The 15,694-nt window shown below is 48.9% G+C and overlaps 1 protein-coding gene across 1 annotated transcript; it reads left to right on the forward strand.

Moving 5' to 3' along the window:
* The first annotated feature begins 10,300 nt into the window (after positions 1 to 10,300).
* Positions 10,301 to 12,453, forward strand: LOC103065213 (olfactory receptor 51G2-like). The gene has a single exon (XM_007444485.2). The coding sequence runs from the start codon at positions 10,304 to 10,306 to the stop codon at positions 11,276 to 11,278; it is 975 nt and encodes a 324-aa protein (XP_007444547.2). The 5' UTR covers positions 10,301 to 10,303; the 3' UTR covers positions 11,279 to 12,453.
* Positions 12,454 to 15,694: the final 3,241 nt, after the last annotated feature.

The raw sequence follows: 15,694 nt of genomic DNA on the forward strand, positions 1-15,694 counted from the left end.
CCTCTAATTGGTGCAGCGGCCAAGCCGTTTGGCAGTAAAATGTCAGCTGGTCCCCTCCAAACTGTTTCCAATGTTTAAGGATGCATCCAAGAGGACTACATCCTGAAACCTCCCATTTTCTTTTTGGCACATTGGGTGGCCTATTTTCTTTCTGATCCCTGAAACCTCAGCAAAGCCTCACAGGTGAATCTCTACTGGTCTTGGCATTTACTGAGAACCAGATACTGATAAAGCCCAGCCACGCTTCACAGGTGAATGTATACTGTTCTTGGCATCTGGATGCTGGAGGCTGATTGCTTCTGGCTGTGCCTCACAGGTGAATATGTACTGGTGGTGGTGCCTAGATGCTGAAACCTCATCAGGCCAGCCCAAAATGGTCAGGTAGTAGGTCCAGGACTTATACCCATTCCAAATGACCAGATGAAGATTGAGAATGTTTTCTTTCCCTGGCCTCTTCAGCCCTCCTTTCCACACTTCTTAGGCATCTCACCTTTGAATCTCCAGCGCCACCCTTATGTCACCCCAAATGCCCAACTCTGGCTTATTTAGTGATGGCTCATAAACGCTCACTCTTCCTTTCACAGTGTTGGCTGGGCACGCAGATCTAACAGTCTCCCTTGCTTTCCAGGAGCATCCCGATTACTGCTCAAGACAAGCTCATGGGAGCCCAGGTGCGGCTGAGACTGGTTGACACACAGCCCAGGGGTCCAGCCAGAAGTTTATTCAGGGAAAACACCCACACATCTGGCAACTACTCACTTTATATTTACCAGTCCGTGCTGTTGGGTCTTTCAGCTGACGCTTTGGGATTGGCTCGGCAGAACCAGGAGAGGCCCTTAGGCGATGTCCTTCTTCAGGTGCCAGAAATTGTTGTCCCAGAAAACTTGGGTCCTATACCTGGCGTGTAGGCCCAATGACTCACACCAGATAGGTGGAAAGAAGTAAAGCTTTTATTTGCAAATAAAAGATTACCCGGTAGTAATTTCCAAATGCCCCTTCATGGATCACTGCCTTGTCGTGGCGAAGGGGCTTGCATAACTCAGTAAAGCCATGAGCTATACCATGCAGGGCCACCCAAGATGGACAAGTCATGACAGAGAGTTCTGACAAAATGTGGTCCACTGGAGAAGGAAATGGCAACCCACTCCAGTATCCTTGCCAAGAAAACCCCATGGACAATGTTAAAAGGCTAAAAGATATGACTCCGGAAGATGAGCCCCTCAGGTCGGAAGGTGTCCAATATGCTACTGGGGAAGAGCGGAGGGCATTTCCAAGTAGCTCCAGAAAGAGTGAAGCGGCTGGGCCAAAGCCGAAAGGACGTTCAGCTGTGGATGTATCTGGAAGCGAAAAGAAGGTCCGATGCTGTAAAGAACAATATTGTATAGGTACCTGGAATGTAAGATCTATGAACCAAGGCAAGCTGGATGTGGTCAAACATGAGATGACAAGATTGAACATCGACATCTTGGGAATCAGCGAACTGAAATGGACAGGAATGGGTGAATTTAATTCGGGTGACCATTATATCTACTACTGTGGGCAAGAAACCCTTAGAAGAAATGGAGTTGCACTCATAGTCAATAAGAGAGTGGGAAAGGCAGTAATGGGGTACAACCTCAAAAACGACAGAATGATCTCAGTGTGTATCCAAGGCAAACCATTCAACATCACAGTCATCCAAGTCTATGCCCCAACCACTGATGCTGAAGAAGCTGAAGTTGACCACTTCTATGAAGACCTACAACACCTTCTAGAACTAGCACCAAAAAAAGATGTCCTTTTCATCATAGGAGATTGGAATGCTAAAGTAGGAAGTCAAGGAGTAATCGGAATAACAGGCAAGTTTGGCCTTGGAGTACAAAATGAAGCAGGGCAAAGGCTAATAGAGTTCTGTCAAGAGAACAAGCTAGTCATAGCAAACACTCTTTTCCAACAACACAAGAGACGACTCTACACATGGACATCACCAGATGGTCAATACCGAAACCAGATTGATTATATACTTTGCAGCCAAAGATGGAGAAGCTCTATACAGACAGCAAAAACAAGACCAGGAGCTGACTGTGGCTCAGATCATGAGCTGCTTACTGCAAAATTTAGGCTTAAATTGAAGAATGTAGGGAAAACCACTAGACCACTCAGGTATGACTTAGATCATATTCCTTGTGAGTACACAGTGAAGGTGATGAATAGATTTAGAGGATTAGATTTGGTAGACAGAGTGCCTGAAGAACTATGGACAGAGGTCTGTAACATTGTACAGGAGGCAGCAACTAAAACCATCCCAAGGAAAAAGAAATGCAAGAAAGCAAAATGGCTGTCTGATGAGGCTTTACAAATAGCTGTGGAAAGAAGGAACGCAAAAAGCAAGGGTGAAAGGGAAAGATATAAGCAACTGAATGCAGATTTCCAGAGAATAGCAAGGAGAGATAAGAAGGCCTTCTTAAATGAACAATGCAAAGAAATTGAGGAAAACAATAGAATGGGGAAGACTAGAGATCTCTACAAGAAAATTGGAGATATGAAAGGAACGTTTAGTGCAAAGATGGGCATGATAAAGGACAAAAAAGGCAGGGACCTAACAGAGGCAGAAGAGATTAAGAAGAGGTGGCAAGAATACACAGAAGAACTATACAAGAAAGATCTTAATGTCCCTGATGTCCACGCTGGTGTGATCACTGACCTTGAGCCAGACATCCTAGAGAGTGAAGTCAAGTGGGCCTTAGGAAGCATTGCTAACAACAAAGCTAGGGGAGATGACAGTATTCCAGCTGAGTTATTTAAAATACTAAAAGACAATGCTGTTAAAGTGCTGAACTCAATATGCCAGCAAGTTTGGAAAACGCAACAGTGGCCACGGGATTGGAAAAGGTCAGTTTATGTTCCAATTCCAAAGAAGGGCAATGCCAAAGAATGCTCAAACTATCGCACAATTGCACTCATTTCACATGCTAGCAAGGTTATGCTCAAAATCCTACAAGCTAGGCTTCAGCAATACATGAACCGAGAACTACCGGATGTACAAGCTGGGTTTCGAAGAGGCAGAGGAACTAGAGATCAAATCGCCAACATTCGCTGGATCATGGAGAAAGCACGAGAGTTCCAGAAAAATATCTACTTCTGCTTCATTGACTATGCAAAAGCCTTTGATTGTGTGGGTCACAACAAACTGTGGCAAATTCTTAAAGAGATGGGAGTACCAGACTACCTTACCTGTCTCCTGAGAAATCTGTATGCAGGCCAAGAAGCAACAGTTAGAACCGGTCATGGAACAACCGATTGGTTCAAAATAGGGAAAGGTGTACGACAAGGCTGTATACTGTCACCCTGCTTATTTAACCTATATGCAGAGTACATCATGAGAAATGCCAGGCTGGAAGAATCACAAGCCAGAATTAAGATTGCAGGGAGAATCATCAACAACCTCAGATATGCAGACGATACCACCCTAATGGCAGAAAGTGAAGAAGAACTAAAGAGCCTCTTGATGAGGGTGAAAGAGGAGAGTGCAAAAGCTGGCTTGAAACATTAAAAAAACTAAGATCATGGCATCTGGACCCATCAATTCCTGGCAAATAGAAGGGGTAGAAATGGAAGCAGTAACAGACTTCATTTATTTGGGCTCCAAGATCACCGCAGACGGAGACTGCAGCCATGAAATTAAAAGACGCTTGCTCCTTGGGAGGAAAGCTATGGCAAGCCTAGATAGCATATTAAAAAGCAGAGACGTCACCTTGCCGACAAAGATCCGCATAGTCAAAGCTATGGTTTTTCCAGTAGTAAGGTATGGCTGTGAGAGCTGGACCATAAAGAAGGCTGAGCACTGAAGAATTGATGCCTCTGAACTGTGGTGCTGGCGAAGACTCTTGAGAGTCCCCTGGACTGCTAGAAGGTCAAACCAGTCAATCTTAAAGGAAATCAACCCTGATTGCTCATTGGAAGGATCGATAATGAAGCTCAAGCTCAGATACTTTGGTCACCTAATGCGAAGAGAGATCTCTTTGGAGAAGACCCTGATGCTGGGAAAGATTGAAGGCAAAAGGAGAAGAGGACAGCAGAGGATGAGATGGTTAGATAGCATCACTGAAGCAATGAGCATGAAACTGAGCAAACTCAGGGAGGCAGTGAAGGACAGGAAGGCCTGGCGCAATATAGTTCATGGGGTCACCAAGAGTCGGACATGACTTAACGACTAAAGAACAACAACAATTTCCAAATGGCATACCGCTGCTTGGAGTGGACCATTTTTATTAAATTTTGAACAGCATACATGACCGCAGGCCAATCAAAGACATACATTCATTTTGCCTTCCCTATTTCCAGACCTGGAGAGGAAGAAGAAGATGACCTGGCAATTGCGGACCATTTCATCATAGATTCCTTCTACCGGTGAGTTGCCTATGGTTGCAGACTGTGGGTTTCCCACTGAAGACTGATTCTGCCCTCTGGGTGAGAGCCAGAGGAGGGGATTGGTGGGGCTGGGGTGAATGGAATGGGAGCCCTTGACCAGTTTGGGGGGGAGGGGAGGGGCTCCTGTGAGAGTGCATTGTGTGTGGGTGGGTGGAGTGGGGGAGGTGGTCGCTGGGTGCCCTGATGGCACTGAGAGCTAGTGAAACTAAAGTTCCTCAGGGTGCCTGGCTTCCCTTCTCCTTATGGATGGAGTTGAGGACAGTGGGGGGGGGGGTCCCTGGCCTTGGTAATTGGGGGGTCTGCGTTGGGGGATGGGCTGCCTTTAGGGGGATGGGGGCAGACCAAAGTATTATGGTGGTGATTGGCATGGGGAGATATGGTGGGAGACAGGGAACGGGCTGTTCTTGGGGAATGAGGGCCTGATGCCTTATACCAGTTTTGTATTCCAGCTCCTTGGTCTCAGCCCGTGCCCAGTTGGCAGACCTTCAGAGGCCCTGGTTTCCAGCTGCTGCTTCGAAATGCCAGGTCGGTCTGTCATAAGGCCTCCCTCATTTGCGATTTAATCATAGATGGGAGGGCCAACCTGTCATGGATCACCGAGACCTTGCTGGGCCCGGAAGGGGGAGTGGCCATTTTGGAGATTGACCATCTGGGTTACGGATGTGGCATCATCTGAGACCCCGGGCAGGGGTGGAGGCGTGGCGATTGTCATCCAGGAATCTCTTATGCCTTCAGGGGCACTGCACCACAGGTCATTGGATATGAGTCTATTCCTTCGGTTGGGCTGTAGGGATCAGTTGGGACTATTGCTATTGTACCAGCCTCCCTGCTGCACAGCAACCTCCCTGTCTGAGTTCCTTGACTCCATTTCTGGGTTAGCAGTAGAGTTCCCCAGACTTATGCTTTTGGGGGACTTCAATCTGTCTTCTCTAGGAATGGGACCTGAGGTGGGTCAGGAGTTCATGGCCACTGTGACGGCCATGGGCCTATCCCAGGTCATCCAGAGCCCGGCATGGGATATTGGTCAGACACTGGATCTGGTGTTGGGTTTCAGAGGGAGCTTGGGGCTGTTCCTGCTGGTCTGCTGCATAGTCCATCAGAAGCCATGGTCGCAATTTGGAACAGGAGGGTGGCTGAGGCTTGGATCGGATCGTGCTTTTACGACTTGTCCCCTCTAGTGGATCCTGTCACTCCCAATGGTTCATGGAAGATTTAAGGGAAATGAAATGAGAGAAGAGACGTCTAGAGCATTGCAGGAATGCAAGAAGGGATGAAGTTGACCGAACATGGGTTAGAGGTGCTATTAAGGCCTCATAGCGGTAAAGGTGTGCTGGCTTGGCCAGGGATCAGATTACAGCAGCTGCAAGGCCAGAAGCTGCTGAGATTCAGCATCCAAAGAACATAGCCCAAACACAAGATGTGGGTCAGGAATGCAGAGGTCAGAAAGTCAGAGTCCGGTCTAAGGGTCAAGAAGCCAAGGAGTCAGATTCAAAGTGTCAGCAGTTCAGCTCAGGAATGCATGAGTTTGTATCCACAACCAGCTCTCTGTCTTCCTTGTGTTTATCTTCAGCTGGCAGACTGTCAGATGCATCCTGGAAAGACTCAGAGTCCTGTGTCAGATGTCTGCGTGCCATAAGCCTAGCACTACGTTGCTTTTCCTTTAACTCAGCCCTCAGCCGATGCCTACTTCTTCCCACAGGTGATTCTGAAGACCTGAGGGCTTGAGTAGATTCAGCTGGATGCTGGCTGAGAGCTGGGGATGAGCTGCAAGGCCACTTCTTCCTCAGCCTCCTGAGAGTCCAACAGGGACAGCTCATCTGCTGACCCCTCACTGGAGTCCTGAGGAAGAGACTGACCTAGGACAAAAGGTGGCAAAGCAATAATACTTCTCCACCCTTATTATGTCTGCAGATAGCCACACTGGCCTTGTTTTGGGTGGCACATGCCCTCTTGGGTAGAGGGGGCTCAATGAACTTCTTGCAGAAGAATTTGTTCAGCATCTGTCAGGCAAAGTCACTCAAATCCACTTGCAGTAGGACCTTGGCCTTGTTGCCAGGAGGAACAAGGAATTGCCTGGGGAGGAGTCTTGATCAGATATCTGGGAATGGTTTGAACCTGTAAGACCTGAGGAAGTGGACAGGGTTCTTAGGACTGTGAGCTCAGACACCTGCTCTTTAGACCCATGCCCCTCCTGGCTTGTGAAAGCGGCCTGGGGGTGTCATGTGAGTGGGTTCTAGCAGCGGTGAATTCTTCTTTGAGTGAGGGGGTGGTTAAGGAGGCCTTGGTTCACCCCTTTCTCAAGAAGTCATTTCTGGACCCCACTACACTGGACAATTTTTGTGTACTATCTAACCTCCCCTGTTTGGGGAAGGTGGTTGAGAAGGTGGTTGTGCAACCGCTTCAGAAGACCTCAAATGAAGCAGATTATCTGGATCCCTTTTAGTCAGGATTCAGGTATGGGTATGGGATGGAAATGGCATTGGTGACACTTTTTGTCAGGCCCAGCCCAAGAACGACAATAAGGCAGTCCAGTCCCGTATAGTTCTTTTATTAGCTCGCACCTAATAGACAGAATCCCACCAGACTAAACCTATGCTAAAGCAACTAGTAGCTGTCAGATTCAGCCCAGCACGGCCAAACAGCGGCACTGTTTCAGTTTCACTACTGCTAGTCAGTTTCACTGCCTCAGGCATAGGCGGCCAGGAAAGGTAAACAGGCAACCACAAGTCAATTGCCGGCAGGTGGCGGCAATTTACACGGCCTGAGAACAAAGGGGAAACAGATACCTTGTAACACAGCCGGCTTCCCCAAACGCCCCAAGCAACGGCAACCATAATACTCAAGGAACTTGGCAATCCAGCAAGATCTACAACCAATTAAAAACCTCCGGTTTTACCCGCAGAAAAGCCCCATGAGCACGGCAATTACAAGACAAAGGAAGCAGGCTGAATCTGCCATTAGAAGAAAGGAGGGGGAGCTCGACAATGGAAGGGCGACCCAAGTATGGGCAGAGGCGGAAGCCAGTGGTACTGCGGGGTCAAGGGGGGAAATCCCATATAAACACTGTAAGGAACGTGCCAAACCAATCCTGGCTTTGTCTGTAACCGTTACGCATTACACCCAAGTAAAGTAACTTGTGTCTGAGCCTGTGTCTCACGAGGTTTTTATTCAGTGTTGAATGCGGCGATCCTTACAGTGGCTATATCCCATGAGATTCTAGGGAGGGACAGTCTCAGCCTCTTCACCTTCTCATGGTCCTGCTGCAGGCTGAGGAAGCACTTGCTCAGGAATGCTCCCCCTCCCTCCTGATAACCTTGATCCTCCATTCCAGTATCCTCCTCGCACATGTCTTCCACTACACTTTTGGATGATCTCTGGTGAGGACAGGATGGGGGTTGCACATCCATCCCTGCCCTACTTGAACCCTCTGACCATGGTATCCTCCTGGATCAACTCAGAGGATTGGAGGTGGGTGGCACTGTGTTGTGCTGGTTTGCTTCTTTTCTCTGCAGTCAGTTCCAGTAAGTAGTGATTGTGGGGGGAAGATCCTGCCCTCAGCCACTACTGTGTGGGGTGCTGCAGGGTTCGGTGCTCTCTGCCTCCTATTCAACATCTACATGAGGCTGCCGGGTGAGCTCATCCATCGCCATGGGGTCAGGTTTCATCAGTACGTTGATGATACCCAACTATCTATCTCTGTCCCCGGTGAATTAAGCAATGCCGTGAACGTCTTAGCCTGGTGCCTGGAGGCCGTGAGGGACTAGTTGGGGAACAATAGGCTTCAGTTGACACCTAGCAAAATTGAGTGGCTGTAACGATCTGCCACCCGCTGCTCCCAAGTCCAAGTGTACAGTTCCAAGGCATTGCTAAGACTAAGCCTCTGCGCGCCAAAAACTGTTTTTTCTCCTTTTTCCCTCCTTCACCCCCCTTTCCTCCTTAGTCTCCTGATTCACCTCCCGGTACGGCCTTGAGCATTCCAGCACCTGTGATAAGGAGCCATCTGCCTCTAACGGTGCTACATCTATTTACCCGCCATCCCCCTCCCCCCCACCTTTTACAATGGCAGAACTGCAGCATGCAGAAAGCAACTACCAACTGGCCAACAGTAAATTCTACTGTAAAATCTTGCGAGGATTCTGACAGTGGCTTTGAGTTTTCGGGCCTTTGCACTGTGCTCCAGTTGCACCTGTTGCTACATCAGGGGCTCTGCTCAGGGACTCTCATGCCCTAGTCACTTCCCGATTGCACTAATATAATGCTTTCTAAATGGGACTGCCCTTGAAGGGTATCCGGAAACTAGTACAAAATGTAATGGGATGGGCAGGTATGCGTGTGTCTAGAACAACACACGTTACACCTCTGCTCCACAAGCTGCATTGGTTACCAATCTGTTTCCAGGTCCAATTCAGGGTGCTTGTTTTAACCATTAAAGCCCTACACAGTATGGGGCCGGGTTATCTGAGGGACCGCCTCTCCGATTATATCTGCCTGTCCCATCAGATCCGGCAGAAGAGGCACACTACAGGTCCCATTAGCTAGAGAGCTCAATTTGGCAGGTCCCAGGAGGTGGGCCTTCTCTGCCATGATGCCCGCTTTATGGAACATCCTCCCTACTGAGCTGAGGACGGCCCCATCCCTGTTGAGTTTCTGGAAGTCCCTCAAAACCTGGTGATGCCATCAGGCCTGGGGGCCCCCAGGGACCGTTGAGATGCTGAGGTGCCTCCATTGTTAATAACATCTGCTGTTCTCTCTTAGCCTTGTGTTTTTTTAAAAACATTTTTAACATTTTTCTTTAACAATGATTGTCTTTTATATCTCAACTTTTTTAGTCTTGTTGCAGACCGCCCAGAGTCACTTTTTTGTGAGATGGGCGGCCACATAAACTTGACAAATAAATAAGTAAGGCAGACCATGGAGATGCTCAGCAACAGCTTAGCGAGGCCCACAGATGATAGACTGGACGATGAAGCCATCCTTCTTATGTTAGGACACTCCCATTCTGGGATTGCAGCCCTGTTTGTTGGCCCTGCCTTCACCTGAGAGACTGGATAAGGCGCCTCTGCTGAGGCCCAGGGCTGGGAGTTGATGGCAACACAGGGAGCCAAGCGACCGTGACTCAGTCTCCACGGGATTCCCCCTCTAGTCTTGGCTGCAGAGTCACAGATGCCTCACCTCCATCACCATCTCCCTTTTATAAGGACTTGCAGCAATCCAGTCTACCTCCAGTGCTAGGAGTGACCCTCCCTCCAAAGAAGAAGAGGGAGACCAGTCGGCTTTTCCATTCCAGCTTCCAGCACAGCATCTCTCGGTTCTCTGGTGTGGAGGACAGCCGAAGGCCTGTTGAAAGAAGCCTTGCCTCGATGCGCTGAAGCAGAAGACATTCCCCATTCTAAAAAGCAGGAAGAGGCTCCGCTTCTTGGTTCCAGAAAAGTTGCTGCTGGGTCCATCTTCTAGCCCAAGAAGAAGTCAGGCAAGATCTTCAAGGGGCCCCGGGCTCAAGAGTTCTTCAGTGAAGGACATTTGCCAGGAGGTTATGCGGTAGTCCAGCGTTCTACAGGGATGTGGATTTTGTTCCATCCTTCAGGGTGAGCCCTGAGCATTTCCTGCCACGCGAGACATCAGGCCAGAACACAGCACTCATGGTTGTTTCATGAAACCTGCCTAAAAATGGAAAAGCTGGACCACCCCGGTACTTTTTTGCCACTGTATCGCACCCTTCTGCACCCTTTGCCCTCTGTGCTGTGGCATCCTCTCTTTCTGTCCTTGCTTTTCTGCCTCTGCGGGGAAACGAGGTGCACAAGGGGAGGTTGGTGAGGGGAGGCCAAAGCTTGGCACAGACAAGGGCATTAGGAGATCCATGAAGGGCAGTGGCAGGTGCTCCTCGTGACTCACCATGGCATCGGTTGCCCTTACCAATGTCAGCATGGCAGTGTTTGCCCTGGGTGGTTTTCCTGGGCTGGAATCGGCTCACGGCTGGATTGGCATCCCTGTCTTCTCTGTCTATTTGGTCGCCATGCTGGGCAACTGCACCATTCTCTACATCATCTGGGTAGAGCCAAGCCTGCATCAGCCCATGTATCACTTCTTAGCCATGCTGGCTGCCACCGACCTGGGCCTCTGTGTTGTCACGGTACCCACAGTGCTGGGTGTCCTCTGGTTCCAGCTAAGGCAGATCAGCAGTCAAGCTTGCATTGCTCAACTCTACTTCCTCCACTCCTTTTCCCTCATGGAGTCATCTGTGCTCTGTGCCATGGCGATGGACCGCTTCCTGGCTATTGGCTCCCCCCTGAGGTACTCTGAGCTTTTGAGCACCACCAGAGTCACACGTATTGGCCTTGTCCTCCTTTTGAGGAGCACACTTCCCATAATACCCCCCATGTTTTTCCTTGCAAGGTTCCCCTACCACCCAGCTGCTAGATTGTCTCACTCCTACTGTCTGCACCAGGACCTGATTCGCTTGGCATGCAGTGACACCACTTTCAACAGTATTTATGCCCTCAGCCTTATCCTCCTCACCTTGGGCTGTGACCTCCTCTTCATTCTCATTTCCTACAGCCTAATCCTGAAGGCAGTCCTGGGCACGGCCTCCAGTGGACGCAGCCCTCTCAAGGCCCTGAGCACCTGCGTTTCTCACATCTGTGCTGTCCTGGTCTTCTACATTCCTGTGCTTGGGCTCTCTATTGTGCACCGGTTTGGGCAGCACGCGCCTCCGCTCCTCCATGTCCTCATGGGCAACATCTACATCCTCTTCCCGCCCCTTATGAATCCTCTAATTTACAGCATCAAAACCAAGGAGATCTCTAGCCGGCTCCTCCGAATGCTCAGGAACCTCTGGAAATTTAGCAGAAGGGAAGGCAAGGGGGGCTAAGCTCTACACAGGAAGAAAATGGCACACTTCTAATTCAAGCTGGGAACCTGCTTCTAAGTTCGGAGATCTTTTGAAAGACTTTCCTTGTTTTTCCATGCCTGTTTCCATCTTCAGTGTCTTTACAGAGGTTGTTGTAATACTGCTTCTTATCTCTTCCAATCGCTCTCTGAAACTCTCTGTTGAGTTCCTTCCTGCGATCTTTGTCTTTCTTGCCTTTGGCTTCTCTTCCCTTCTTGGCAATTTCCATGGTTTGTTCTGACATCCAGCTAGCTTTCTTCAGTTTCTTCATTTTTTTGGCAGTCTATTTTCACATTCATCTTTAACAACTTCTGTAAATTCATTCCATGTTTCTTCTGGTTGTCTGTCAATGAGATTCAGGAGTTCACAGAGATTCCTGATATTCTCCTTGAATATGTTGGGTATATGTTGAAGACCATATGGTGGAAACGGGTTAGCTTTCCTTTTCCTCTTTATCTTAACTTGGAGCTTGCACATGAGCAATGCACGATCTGTTTCAAAGTCAGCCTCTGGCCATGTCTTTTGTATTATAACTGAGCTCCTCTACTTCCTGGTACCAATATTCTCGTCAATATACCGGTGTAGGTTTTCACAGCTGGCGTCAATCAGGCATGCTTCCAATAATTAGTTAAATTATTAATTAGTTAAGCTACATAGACATTGTAATTTGTGAATTATAATTTAACATTGTCGTCCATTATATTCTCCATGTTTTGTGCTTTCGTTTTCAGGTAGTTTGTGTTGTCAAATGCAAAAGACTGCCTTATGCTTGGGTATTACAGAGAATACTGTATTGCTATGCAGCTGAGCTTTCTGGCTGGTAAATGGAAAATTTTGCATTTGTTCTTCATTGAGCTTTCGAGCAAAGACTGGGTACTGTGCAACTGGACCATGGAAAGGATTCAGCATGCACATTAAGCGAAATCTAGGCTGTCAGGCTGTCATTTCTTGTTCTGCAATGTCTGCTGCTCCCGTCCCCAAGAAGAATCGGGGCCAGCAATCCAAATCACTCACCTGTCACTTGCTCACATCACAAGGGCAAGGGGATTTTGTGCAAGTGACACAAATTTTCTTGAGTACAAAAATGAGATGGGCCACTAGGCGAAGTAACTGCGCCTCTTTCTACCACCACCCTGTTGCACTTTGGCACCACAGCACAAAAGGGTTTACCCTCTTCCATCCACATACACCCATTTGTTGCTGGAAGCCAGCTGGCAGCAAATGGGAGATCGGAGGGTAAACTGCTCCACACCCTCCCTTTGTGCCAAAGAAGAAAAAATGTGTGTCTTTGACAAACAACAGGAGAATTCCTGGAGGAAAGGCAGAGGCCACGGTGTGCCAGGGCTGAGGAAAAAATCTACAAGCAGCCAGGAGGACCGAGAATGCATGGAAGCGGATGTTCGGTCATCCTAAGGAATAAGGAGCAAATTTAGCTAGAAATATTGTGCCAGATTACTTTTTCCTTTAATAGTTTATATGTATTGATTGTCTCTGGGGAACATTGTCTCCATGCAGTTTCAGTCCTTGTGTGTTTTATGCAAACTGGCGCATCAGAGTTGCTCCGATATCATCTCAAAGCTTCACATCACCCTGTGGTAAGCCCCCCCCAAATTCAGATGCTCTATATTTTTATCTCCTGCTCCAATTAATGCTTCACACGTGACTACTTACAATTAAAAAGGAATGTTGATGTCCTCCCTTTACTTTTTAAAAAGAGTTTGATTCTATTTATCAGTTGTGGGGTGGGTCTCTCTCCCCCCTCACGAGGAGCGGGGGAAGGGGTCATTTCCCATGCTGGCCATGTCCCCATAATCAACGCCCTGCCTCTTACTTATGGATGGCAATTTGGAGGCCGCTCAATGCCCTAATCACACTGGGTGGCTTACGAGGAAAGGAAACAGCGTATATCAAAAATTAATGCAGCCGACTGGAAGACCAACTCCATATCACACACACATATCCCCCCCACACACACACACATATCCCCCCCCACACACACACACTCAACCCCCCCCTATCCCAAGGCCAAGGAGAACCACCAAGTTTTAATTGTTTATGGACAGCCAATAAGGTGGGAACAGGGCAACCACATGAAAGCGGTAGGGCTTCTCCCACCCAGTCATGCCCACCATTTTCAAGCCAAGGACCATCCCTGTGGGTGCCCCTGATGCCACTGGTAATGACCCAAGCAGAGAGATTAAAATAATATTTTTATATAAGAAAATGTCTGCAGGAAATCTGTTTCCGTTTATGACTTGCTCCAAAAACTTAATTTGCCCCATCACGATGGGCTTTTCTACATCCAGTGAGGCCCAGATGGCTACTTCGGGGGATGTTCGGTCCTCCAACTGGGTGAATTCTCACAGGTAATGCCTTCTGTGGCCTATGTGCCCACAGTGGTAAAAAGATTGCCGTGGGCATTTAACAGATACTGGCCCATTGATCACATTTCTTGGTTTAAGAGTAACAGTTAGGTAGGCTTCATAATATGATGGAGGTAAGGCCTGCTGGATCAGACCAAGAACCCTCCTAGTTCAGCAACTATTTCTTGCAGGGCCAGCCAGATGCCTCTGGAGGAGTGGGAACCAGGAGACAGAAGCTGATCCCTTTCTCCAGCTGGCACTGGGAGGCTCCGTGCTCCCAATTAAGAGGTCATGCTGAGTCTTCAAGACCACTTGCTCCTGAGTTTGCCCCATCCCGTTGGACTGAGATCCACATCTAATGCTGACCCTAAGGACTCCTATGGATTAATGAAGTGGAATGTCCTCCAAATAAGCAACAGGATGGTGGGAAAGGAGTGACCCTGGAGTCCCCTTCCTGCCATCCTAAGGACCTCCTGTGACCATAATGGAGGAAGCCTCTGGTGATTTGGAGGCAGGGAACGAAGGAGAATTGGGGGGAGGGGGGGCAAGCTAAAAGACCCTAACCCAAATACCTCTTCCCAAGGAAAGCAAAGCATTAGCTCAGCTAGGCAAGTACCCCTTCCTGAAATACATTTTCCCCAGGAAACCAAACTCTCAGCTTAGCCATGAAACAAATACAGTAAAGCCACAGCGTTCATGTGCAAATGCATAGAAAAAAGTACAGGTAGTCCTCGACTTATGAATTTCTATCACCAAGCGATGCGGCATCACTTAGTGATGGCAGTCCCTGCAGTCTCAGTTGCTGTTAACAGAATCCCACAGTCATTAGGCGAGGCAGCTTCCTGCTGGCGTCCAACAACCAAGTCAATGGAGAAACCAGCAGGAAGGTGCAGGTCCCAGGTGGCTTGCAAGCAGGCCAATAGGCAGGTCAGTGGCTGCTGTCACGTGTGGGAGGGCACAAGGATGCAAGGGTGGCACGGCAAGGCTTAGGGAGGGTGCGTAGGAGGCGCTATGAGGGTCAGGGAGGCTGTGCAGGGGTGCATGGGGGTGCGAGGGAGGCACAAGGAAGGTGCAGCAAGGCATGGCAAGGGCGCAACGGGGTGCACAAGTAGCTGGTGCAGCGCGATTGCGGAGGGACTGGGGGAGATGTGTGGGTGGGGGAGACTTACCCCAGCAACTTGCAACCTTCCTGCTGGCTTCCCCACTGACTTTCTGGGCAAGCCGGTAGGAAGGTGATGGCCTGTACTGGCTGTTGCTGGGCAGAAAAGGGGGTTATGAAACCGAGGGAAAAGGAGGGAGACCCAGGGCTAATGGTCAGGACCAGACGAGGCCGATTCTGCGGTTTGGCTGGTGAACTATTGTGACCTCATGGCAAAAGCACCCTAAAACCACGCCTCCTAGGATATTATAATTGTGTTATAATTGCACCCCCCTCGTGTATTATGGGATAGGCAAGGTGCTATACGCAATTTGTATCGAGCGTTGGCCAGTCGTATTCCTTCTCCCCGTTCGAATCTTGCCCAGAAGGCCTCACAGGCCAGGCCCTGAGCACGCTTCCTGGCAGGGCCCTCGGATGGCCCTCCTTTATGGCTGCCAGAACAGACCGGTTGGGTTGGGTCTCTCTCGTCCTGCGTGTTATTGGGAGAGCCTCACGCCGGACTCTCGTAGCCACCCAATGCTGGTTTTCCGGCCAGCAAAGATTGCAAACGGTGATCACGTGATTGCAGGGTGCTGCCACCATTTGTACGTGTGAACCAGTTGCCAATCAGATGACTGTGGGGGTGATGGGATGGACGGAAGCCCAAGGACCAGTCATAAATTCCACTGATTGAGCACTGTTGTAACTTTGGTCGCTGAAGGAATGGTCATAAGTCGAGAACTACCTGTATATTACATCAGATGTCAAAGCATGTTATTTTTCATCCAAGTCATCGCCTTCTTTAACACCACCGAGGTGCCTTCTAATTAGTATTTGAGATTATTCTTGGATTTCATTTCTCGATCTGATTTTCCCCACCCTCTCATTTCATGCAGA

Source organism: Python bivittatus, unplaced genomic scaffold (genome assembly GCF_059951505.1).
Source record: "Python bivittatus isolate LINGU-HERP-01145 unplaced genomic scaffold, Pbiv_v1 ctg000340_np1212, whole genome shotgun sequence".
Lineage (NCBI taxonomy): Eukaryota > Metazoa > Chordata > Lepidosauria > Squamata > Pythonidae > Python > Python bivittatus.